Source organism: Mesoplodon densirostris, chromosome 3 (genome assembly GCF_025265405.1).
Source record: "Mesoplodon densirostris isolate mMesDen1 chromosome 3, mMesDen1 primary haplotype, whole genome shotgun sequence".
Taxonomy (NCBI): Eukaryota; Metazoa; Chordata; class Mammalia; order Artiodactyla; family Ziphiidae; genus Mesoplodon; species Mesoplodon densirostris.
In genome coordinates this window covers 92,721,939-92,733,288 of record NC_082663.1, presented here as the reverse complement: position 1 = coordinate 92,733,288, position 11,350 = coordinate 92,721,939, and the positions used below count along the sequence as shown (strand labels likewise).

General features: G+C 34.9%; 1 protein-coding gene across 1 annotated transcript in view; it reads right to left on the bottom strand.

Moving 5' to 3' along the window:
- Positions 1-601: 601 nt before the first annotated feature.
- WDR36 (WD repeat domain 36) overlaps positions 602-11,350 on the bottom strand; it is a 38,158-nt gene continuing 27,409 nt past the window's right edge. Inside the window, exons 17-23 of the mRNA XM_060091841.1 lie at positions 9,665-9,772; positions 6,875-6,972; positions 6,342-6,487; positions 3,875-3,994; positions 3,606-3,687; positions 1,921-2,108; positions 602-791 (exon numbers count right to left, since the gene is read on the bottom strand). Of these exons, the coding sequence (XP_059947824.1) occupies positions 642-791; positions 1,921-2,108; positions 3,606-3,687; positions 3,875-3,994; positions 6,342-6,487; positions 6,875-6,972; positions 9,665-9,772 (892 nt within the window). The 3' untranslated portion in view covers positions 602-641. The remainder of the gene's footprint in view (positions 792-1,920; positions 2,109-3,605; positions 3,688-3,874; positions 3,995-6,341; positions 6,488-6,874; positions 6,973-9,664; positions 9,773-11,350) is intronic.

Here is an 11,350-nt window from a genome sequence, read left to right as displayed (position 1 = left end):
TCCTATAGCAAGTTGCCTTGTGAAAGTGCCTCTCATATAAAAGAATAAGTTCCTTTAGAAAGGCTACAATGTAGAGAAGACTAACTAGGCCAGTGTTAGAAAATCTGGATCTGTTTCTGAGATCCTGAGCAGACCTCAGCAGTTTCCTCTTCTGCAATGCAAGAGGGCTGCACTGTCTGACACACCTTCCGGCTCTAACTATGTTTTCATCAAAGGCCACCAAGGAAGGAAACATGCCTTTTTACCTTATAACATGAAGGCATTTTCATAACTGTTTTATGTATTGGTTTTCAGTTTAGTTCAGCATTATTCTACATTAAACACCCAGCATACCTCATATGTTACAAATATTCAAAAAACATGAGCTTGGTGATGACAATTCAAAAGAAGTCATACCCAAGTAACTGATGTGAAGAGACTCAGAAAATAAATCATTTGAGAATATTCTTTATGTCTTTAAAACAAAAAATAGGTATAATTTTATTTCAAGAAAGTATTTAGCATTTAGAGTGGAGAATGATGGATTAGTTGGTAGTGCTGGCATTTATTTTCTTTTCACACTGACACTTGGATAACAAGGTTGTAAATTAAACTCGATCTCTTTAATATAAAAGTCTTTATTTAGTCACCTAAGTTTATTTTTACAACAAAGCACTTTTAATGTAATTTAAAACACACATGCTTTGATTGAAGAGTGATTGTAAATGGATCCAGTTTTCTTCCAACTGTGATGACAACTTAGTCATTTCCTCTAGAAGTACTGGCTCTGAAGGAAGCATTTTAAGGTGTAACTGAAAAGAAAAACGATAGTTGAACATTTAATTTAAGAAAATTAAAATTTTGTTTATTCTGGATTTAACTGTTTTACCAAGGAAGCTCAGAAGGTACTATTCTTAATTTTTTTTCTTAAATGCTGGTTTATTACCATCTCCCATCTCCCTCTCCTCTATTATGAGTTCCTTTATGGTACTGTCACTCTTTTAATAGAATTCAAGTGGTCATCACTCTCCTCCACATAAGGACAGTCCTGATACAGATCCAGAAACAAGGTCCCAGTTCTAACACTAAATCTGTATTTCTGTGCTTCTTTTAAGTTTCTCCTTTCATAGTAACCCATTGTTGATGAATGACCTATGGGCCCTTTGCTTTATTTTCTAAAGATTTAAGTAAACTTATATTCAGGAAGGTAAATTTGGGAAAGAATATAGAAACAATTTATGGCATTTCTATTTTTTTATTCTACATACTACTTTTCAAATAATTTAAAATAATTGGATCAAGTGAAAAGTTGTTTTAGATATTTATGGGATAAATGAAGAATCTTATCTGCTATTACTGAAAATCAGCATCATCTACCTCCTTCAATACATTATACTACTGAGATAAACATGAGTTCTCTATTATATTAGTCATAAAAGCAACTGTCATTGTCAAATCATTTGAAACTCCTTCAACCAGGATAGAAGTAAATATTTTGATTTCAACAGTAGAAAAAACAAAACAAAAAATAAACATAAAACCTGAGTCTCTTCATGATCATTAAAAAAAACCCTGCCAAAATGTAACTACATTAAAAAGTTAAGTTTAGTATACTGATCAAATGGATGACACACAAAAGTCAGGGGGTTGAGTCAAAATTGTGTTAAAAAACAAAAGCCAACAAAAAACAATTACAAGCTGCTGCACTATCCAGCCATCCAGTATGGTAGTCACTAGACACAGGAAGCTATTTAAATTAACTAAATTTCTATAAAGTGAAAAATTCAGTTTCTCAGTCCATTAGCCACAATTCAAGTGCTCAGTAGCCACACACGGTAAGTGTGGCTATGGAACATTTCCATCTTTGCAGCAAGTTCTGTCAGACAGCACTACTCTAGAGGAGGGCAAGCTGCGAAGTACTGTTTTATATATTAGACTTACCTTTAAAAACAACGCAAGGTATGCCTGGGCTAACTCAAAGTCACGCTTTTTGTCCAACATCATCCCGATCATTTTCAAGAAGCTCTTCATAACTTCTACAGAACCACCACCATCAGGAGACAAACTTCGCAGCTCTGTTTCAATTCCTGACGGGCCTAATTCTTTCAGAAGGTTAAGAGCAGCTTCATCTACATTAAGTTTTAATAAGAATCCAGTTATTATCTACAGTCATTTCTTTTAGGAAACTAGTTTACATTTCAAACCCAACATATACTTAAATTGCACAAGAAATTACTTCTATGGCTTAATTTTTTTTTTTTTTTTTTTTTTTTCCTGGTACGCAGGCCTCTCACTGTTGTGGCCTCTCCCGTTGCGGAGCACAGGCTCCGGACGCGCAGGCTCAGCGGCCATGGCTCACGGGCCCAGCCTCTCCGCAGCATGCAGGATCCTCCCGGACCGGGGCACGAACCCGTGTCCCCTGCATCGGCAGGCGGACTCTCAACAACTGCGCCACCAGGGAAGCCCTATGGCTTAATTTTTGTTTTGCATTTTCAGTAATTTAAGCTTTTTTCCTATTAAGGCTGTTAAAATCTAATTAATACCTAGCAACAGACATTTTAATATGCTCATGAATCAGTCAGAACAAATCCAAATGTAAGAAGGCTATAGAGGTATACGCCAAGTTATTAATAGTATTTGCCACTGGGAACAAGATGAAGTGAGGGAATTTATTTATTTTTCTTTCTATTGTTATAAAAATTATAAAAATACCACATGATTATTAAGAAACATTAACACTACAGAAATGTGTGTGGGGAAAGACTCCACCTTAATCTTACCCACCCCAAATCTACTTCTTTTCCCTAGAAGTAAGCACTCTTGTTTCATAAGCATCCTACGAAAACATATTCTATACACTTATAACTTTTATACGAGGTATTTGATATTACAATGGCAATGACTATGCTTTTAGCTTTCTGAAAAGGAACACCACCAATGACAAAAGTCTAATACGTTTTATTTTCTGTTTTTCAGTATATATTAAATAGTAGTGCTTTTTTTCTTTGTTCCCCCGTAAATATAACAAGTTACTCCCTGTTTAATCCTGCTATTCTTTAGCCATCAGTACCATTCTTTGACTTTTGCCAATGTGCACACGAGTGACAGTGGTATGAAAACAAAGCATTTGGATCAGAAAACAAGAGGATAAGTCAAACAGGAGAATGTGATTTTTGTTAATTGCTTACAGCTCTTACTATCATTATTAGCTACAGTCTGTAGCTTTCCAAGTTTAAATCTATTAAAACACTCAATAAATTTTAAAATTACCTTTTTATGTGATAATTTGGTAATATCTGAAATTATCTAAGACAAAAGCCTCTGCTGTATTGCAAACTGTATTGCAAACTGTATTTGTAAGTAAAAACAAAAGCAAAAAAAAAAATCCAATTTTCCATAAAGAATGAAAGGTTCTCAAAAGATTATTATAATCTCAATATCATCTGAGTTTAATGTCACTCATTTAATATAACACAAAGCTAAAACTACTTAAGATTAAAACCAAAATTTCAGTCCTTCTGGTTTTTACTTTCAGCTACTGAGAAATCTAATATTTCACTCAATTTTCTTCATATAAAGTAAAATAAACTGAAATACTTGGTACAATATTTTATAATTTAACTTACATTTATTATTTACCAGTCCTTCCTCAAGTTTCAAGCAGAAATCTGATTTTTGAGCCAAAATTCCAAGATTTACCACTTTAGACTTAAACAAAAACAAAAACACATTATTCAAAAACCATAAATGTAACAAAAAATTTATAGTTTATAATTAAAAGCTATCAGTAATTTACTCTGTGTCTGTAAAACTGGGTCTTGGTTAAAACTACAAATGTAAAACACAAAATACGCACCCCATATACTTAGAATGCTCCCTCCAATTTGCTTCTTACCTGTTGAGGATCACTATTTTGTTCAGGTGCAGCATATCTGGGTACAAGGCCAGGAACTGTTGGAATAAAAAACGGTGCTGATTTGGGTACTTTCGGTGGTTCCTTTGGTTTATTCTTTTTCTAATTAAGAGAAAATGAGAAAAGGAAAAAAGACTAGTAAGTAATTAAGTATTTAATTCCCACTTAATTTTTAAAAAGTCCAAAAAGTAAAGAAAGGAATGAAACTTTTTCAGACTAGGATGCTAAAATAAAATCCCAACCAACCAAAACCACAGATATCCGTAAACTGGGATTCCCAGTGCAAACCTCCAGTATTCTTGCTGATAAGGCAGAAGGAAAATGACAGGGTTCAGGAGAAGCTCTAAGGCAAAAACAGCGCATTTTCCTGAAACATGAATATTTACGTGAAAAAGTAACAAGTAATTTTGAACTTCTTTTATACTGAAATACCACCTTTTCTGCAAAATGGGCTAGAAAGCAAAATTTACATAAATGCTCAACAGTTTTTCAAATATCTTTTCTCCAAAAGAAATTTGGAGCCAGAGTTAGACTCCACCATTAGAAGTAATTTGGTGAAATTTTTTTGTGAAGCATGGCCCTCATTCTTCTATTTTGTTGGAATTTTTATTTTTCCTTAGTACTTTGTGCTTTTAAAAAGAGAATACTGTTGCTCATTTATAAAATATTTCAAGTGTTAGCAAAATTCTATCATGAAAACCTCCCTTGGAATTCCCACTGACAGAATTCAGTTTTGGTGACTACATTGTTACAGATCACCATCTCAGGAGCATATGGTAAACTGCCTAATAAAGGAGTCGCACAATTTTACCTTACACTATTCCTCTTCCATTCTTTAGGAACCCTGGGGAGTTGCTTTTTGAAAGAAAGCCAGGGATACTTGTGGCCTCCTGGAGGCACAGCATAAAAGAAAGTTGTTACATGAAAGCCAGACAAGCACTGCCACTAGCAATGAAAGCACAGCCCTTCTTTGTGATGGTAGAAAGTGTAGTAAAAGTCACAGTTACTCTTCTAACTCATTGTTCTTGAGTTAGAAGGCAGACAGTCACTGAGTTGTAAATAAAAACAAAGGGCTTTGGAGAAGTTCCACAGGGCTGTGGAGATCACCTAATTTCATAAAGAAAACCTAACGCAGAAAAGTTACCCACGGGACAAAAATAAAAATTCTAACCTCTTTCATTCAGAAGGAAATAAAAATATTGAAGGTGTTAGCATATTTCTTTCATAAAAAGCATTCACTCAGGTTTCTGTATGTTTTTATGCAGAACAAACTATATCTGAGCAAGAAGCAGTGGCCCCCAAATTTAGCTCAATTAATTGGACATTACTCTAATTGCTCCCTTTACACTCAGCCACTTGTACTTTTTAATGTATTGCTTTTAAAGCTATTCCATAAAGTAGTCCCTTTACGGTTGACAAACTAGACAACATAATGGAGAGATTTCATAATTATGTGCCTGGACAACATACGTTTATGCTGATGCCCAATCTTTCAAAAAGTGAGCAAGTAAAAAGAAGCACTTTTAAATTCTGTGAGTCAAATTAACATGTGAAAACCTCTCTCTTTTCTTACCCAAGACACACACAACTTTTCTTGTGTTGTTATTAGTTACAAAAATACTTGCTGCACCTTGTCATAGTTATGTCAGTGTTCCTTACACTTTTTTTAATGCCAGCCCTTAATGTGACTTAGTACACACATAACCTCTGGTGACTGTATGCATTTCATAAAACAATACTTACCCTAATTATCAGAGGATAGTCTCTGAAATTTTCTACTCTAGTCTATACCTTTCAATTGCTTTTGCTACTCACAAATAGGGGTCATGAAACATGCTTTTAAAAAATTAATTTATGCCATAATTGTCCATTTTTAATGTAAAATTGTAAACTCCTCAAGGACAAAGGGCCTAAGTTTTTTTCCACTGCTGTCTCAGGACACTACCCAGTACCTAGTTCATATTAAATTATGTGCCTGAACCCAACAGCAAATCTTCTTATAGCTGTCAGAGCAGGGTGTGGTATGATAAAGGGTGACTGAAGCTTACTTTTAAAAAGACCAGTGAAAGTATTCTAATCCCCAAAATGTCTAGGAATAGAAACATCACACATTATGGCAATTTTTTTTTTCTTATTTCAGAAGTTAAAAAAGTAATTTATTAGGCTGGGCTTAAAACATCCAATTTCTAATAGCTCTGTAGTTGCAGGCTATACTTTTGCTATATCCAAAGGTCCTTGATTGCCCTCAAAGTTGATATATATAGAGAGAGAAAATCTTGCGATAATCATACTAGATTAAACAGCATTTAACCAAACGGTATTCTCTTTACTACCTTAGGCATCACCTGCTCCTCCTAAAGCCCTCAAAGTAAGGGAAGCTATCTCTACTAAAGAAAATACTTTTGGAATGTGTCTTTAGGGGCCAATATTAAGTGTACTATAGTATTACCTTAATAACATCAAGATTAAGAAGATTTTTCCACCGGGATTCAGGAAGGAGTGACAGAGTCACCAGCTGCTCATTCAACTGTTCTGGGGAGTCATACTCTATCATTTCATCACTTGGTTCTATGGTTTCTTCTGATAATTCTACATCTTAAAACAAAAAATTTTCAGGTAAAACAAATTAATGCTGGATGAGATTTTTATCATATAAAAGCAAATTAGTTCCATTAGTATTTCATAACATGTTCACTCAATATAGCCTTGTAAAATCTTTCTATTTATTTAATTCATCTTATTTTCTCATATTAACTACAGTTCCCATCACCAGACTCAAAACATTTCTCCACTGGTATACTATTTGATATCAATACCACATCAATTATACCTTTGCATAAATTCATGAAGTCATTCAAAATATTTCATATAAGCTAAAAATACTTTGATTGAATGCATTAAATTTTGCCTTCAGTAGCAATATCCTGCACGTTAGGTTTATTATATTACACTTCAAAAACTACTTTACTATTTTGTGAGTACCTTGGGTTTGACAAGTACCAGGAAGCATCACTACTGAAGGAACATAATCTGTGGGAAGTGGCCGTAATGAAACAACTGAATACAGGGAAATATTGGACCTGAGAAACAAAAACATAAGCAATATTGTAAAACATAAAAATATGTTCAAGGAAACTTCAATTACTGGTAATAATCTCCACAATCTTGAACTTGGCTATAAATTCTGATCACTTGTAAGTTAAAAAAAGATCTCAAAAATAGTATTAATTTGAAAATGCTGATTCATATCATAGATGTCATCACAAGAAAGATGTGCATACACATTATTAATGGAGTCTTTATTTCTAATGTAGCACAAAAAACTATTGGGGTGGCCAAAAGCTTCGTTCGTTTTCTCCCCTAAGATGGCTCTAGAAACACTTAGTTGTCTTCAGCTTCATTGGAAACAATTTTGTTAGATTGTATGTGACAGCTGTCATATCAGCGTGCATTTAAAAAAAGACTTAGCAAATTGGTGAATTTTCGTGTAGCCATTTTAATATTGAAAATGGAAGAAAAAAAGCAACATTTTTGGCATATTATGCTTTATTATTTCAAGAAAGGTAAAAATGCAACCAAAATGCAAAAAAAGATTTGCACAGTGTATGGAGAAGGTGCCTTGACTGATAGAACGTGTCAAAAGTGGTTTGCGAAGTTCTGTGCTGGAGATTTCTTGCTGGACGATGCCCCACTGTCAGGTGGACCAGTTAAAGTTGATAGCGATCAAATAGAGACATTAATTGAGGACAGTCAACGTTATACTAAGCAGGAGATGGCCAACATACTCAAAATGTCCAAATCAAGCGTTGAAAATCATTTTCACCAGCTTGGTTATGTTAATTGCTTTGATGTTTCTGTTCCATGTAAGTGAAGCGAAAAAAACCTTGATCGTATTTCCGCATGCGATTCTCTACTTAAACATAAAACATTTTAAAAGCATTCCGTTTTTAAAACAAATTGTGACGGGCGATGAAAAGTGGAAGTGTACAATAATGTGGAACGGAAGAGATCGTGGGGCAAGTGAAATGAACCACCACCAACCACACCAAAGGCCGGTCTTCATCCAAAGGTGATGTTGTATATATGGTGGGAATGGAAGGGAGTCCTCTATTATGAGCTCCTTCCAGGAAACCAAACAATTGATTCCAACAAGTACTGCTCCCAGTTAGACCAACTGAAAGCAGCACTTGACGAAAAGCATCCAGAATTAGTCAACAGAAAACACATAATCTTCCATCAGGATAATGCAAGACCGCATTTGTTTCTTTGATGACCAGCAAAAACTGTTACAGCTTGGCTGAGAAGTTCTGATTCATCCGCCGTATTCACCAGACAATGCACCTTTGGAGTTCCATTTATTTCGGTCTTTACAAAATTCTCTTAATGGAAAAAATTTCAATTCCTTGAAAGACTGAAAAGGCACCTGGAACAATTCTTTGCTCAAAAAGATAAAAAGCTTTGGGAAGGTGGAATTAGGAAGCTGCCTGAAAAATGGCAGAAGGTAGTGGAACAAAAGGGTGAATACATTGTTCAATAAAGTTCCTGGTAAAAAATGAAAAATGTGTCTTTTATTTTTACGTAAAAACTGAAGGCACTTTTGGCCAACCCAATATTTATTTGAGAGATCAGTAATGGCTAATACTTTTATAAGGTAACGTAACATCCATATATTTATATTGCTTTGACAAATGGCAACCTTCATATAAGGAAATTATAAATGAAGTAAAGATGGACTGAGAGAATTAAGTCAGAGAGAGAATATGCTGATCAGATTCTTGGGGGGTTGCTGAACAGTCATGGATTTCTCCTTTCTAGAATGGTCCTCTAAGTGCTACCTGACCCTGCACCATGGCCTTGGATGACTAATCAAGATGTGGATACCTGTCCCAAAGTGGGCTAATCAGATTCTGTCTCCCAAACATAATGAATCTGGAATGGAAAATAAAAATTGGAAATATCAGATTCTGAGTTAATAGCTGAACTATATGCTCTTGCTGCTGAGGTACCACAGCTACCATTCTTCTCTTGTCTTGATTGTTCAAGCCTCAAAGATTCCAGGAGATACTCCATTTTGCTTATTAAGATGGCCAGAATCTATTTCTATTATATAGTGAATTTACTTTCATATCCTAAAAAGCCAATTAGAAAATCTTGTAATTAGAAAAGGAATTCATTTTTTCCTCTTCCTCAATAATAAGAGTTAAAAGAATTAGGCATCTAAACTCAGAAAACAAACGAAAAATTTTCTAAACCCAGATAATGGATCATTTATTTTGAACTCTTCTATGTTCATCACCATTAGAAGACCACCATAAAGATCTGTACATGGCTATGAAAAGTTATGCAACTAAAATGAATCTTAGAAAGCATTCTGCCCACACTTATGCCTTAATTTATAGATAAAGGAGTCTGAAGTTCAGAAGTGACTAGCCAAGGTCATAAAGGGGTATTGAGGCTGTGGCAGGAAGACCAGCCTGGCTGGGGATATCCCTTTTCTAAGATTTTTAAACTCACTTATCCTTTCCGCAAATAAAAGCCAAATAGTATAACAGATAAAAATCAATCATGTGGTTTAGAATACACACTTGAGCAAAGCTATCTAAATTATCAAGCAGATGTTGACTTAGTCATAGACTTAGGGTGAACTATGTGACATTTCCATTTTATAAGTTAAAAAAAACCCTAAAGGGCAATGTTAGAAACTATGATTGTCTGACAATATCATCTTCCTTTTCCTTCTTACCCCAAAGAGAACTGTATACAAGAACTTACCATAGATAAATTCCAAGGTGGTCTACATGGGAAGTGGCCAGAAAGTCTCCAGTAGGGGACATAGTAACATTAAGAGGAGCTGAGTCCAACAAAAAGCTGTCTATAAGGCTATAGAAAGAATCAAGATGTTAAAATATTTGAACTCTACCAAAAAGAATATAATTCACAAAATACATTTTTGCTAAAAAAACAAAGGGTAAAAGATGCAGAAATTTTTTCTTTTTTAAATCACCAACACCAGAAAGTCATCACTAACAAAGAGCTTTGTTAACTAAGTTACTATGTGAAAATAATCTCCTTAATGAGAAAGATCCAGAGCAGAGCACTAAATAGACCAGTTAACTGGAGAAAGAGTTTCAACAACAAGGAGAATACAGGAGGAAATGCTGTTTTTCTGGAATGCCATTTTGGCAGACTTGGAAACAATTCTAAAGATGTCACACATTTAAAATAGATTATCAGTACTCTCCTGTATTTGTTATTTCAGTGAAAATAATAAAAGGTGTAGGCAATAGAAGAAAGTAATAAAATCGTTATAAATAATAAGAGAATGGTAGTAGAAAAAAATTTGAGCAATTCTGTTTTTCAAATAGGTAACCATGCTATCTATGAAACATGAAAATTCAGTCTATAGAGCATAACCATAAAGCAGCTTATAGAAACTAGTCTCACAGCTTCAAAAAGCTGTGAGCAGGGGTTGAAATTGGGGAGGAAAAGGGAGCAATCACACTCAAGAAGACGACTCAGAACAGTTTCTCAGAAAACAGTGTGTGAGGTGAGCCTTACAAATGGACAGGAATTCAATGGATGTTGATGGTAAAGAAAGCATCTTCTGGGTGAGGGAAATGTGGAGGGCAAGGTGAGGGAAAACAGTGTCTAGCGAGGAGTGCAGTCTTGAATACCAAACATCTGAGTTTATTTTTGTCTTTTAATAAATGGAAGGTCACTACAGGCTTTTGAGCAGATAGTGCTGCAATCTTCACTTTCTGCTAGCAGAATGCAGAATATATCTGAACAGAAAGAACAGTGAGATTAAGGTAGTAGTCATCTAACAAGCAGTGAAGATTTGAACTAGGATGGTGTAAGCAGGAAGTTTAACGAGGTGAATTTAAGGAGCAAAAGAAAGGCCTAACACATTGGCATCTTGCAGAAGAGGCTTCTTAGGCTGGTTAAGAGTGTGAATACCTTGTATCTTTAAGAGGAGTATACTGGTTTTAATCAGGGCTGTTTTAAAAACTACTCACTGAAGCCAATACATTATCCATGAGACGGCATGGCAAGATGACTGAAGCTCAGAATCTACATTAAATAAACCAAATTATTTCAAGAAAGCAAATGACAGGTTGACACTTTTTTTAGTGCTGCATGCTAGGAAGTATCCTGAGCACTTGTGCCTACTAATTTAATCCTCACAACCCTATGAGGCAGATCCATCCTAACTATACACAGTAGAAAAATGAGGCCCAGTAAGATTTAAAAACTTGCTCAAGGTAGAAAGTAACTAAGCCATATCTGTCACCAAGCAGTCTGCACACTTAATCACTATAAGCTCAGTAAAACCATTACGGAAACTAAAGGTACAACAGTTTGATAGCACACACACCCAAAAGATGCCTACACTGGTGATTCATGAAGCACACTCTGAGCAGCTCAAAATGAAGACTTTCCAGTGGAAGCATTAAATGA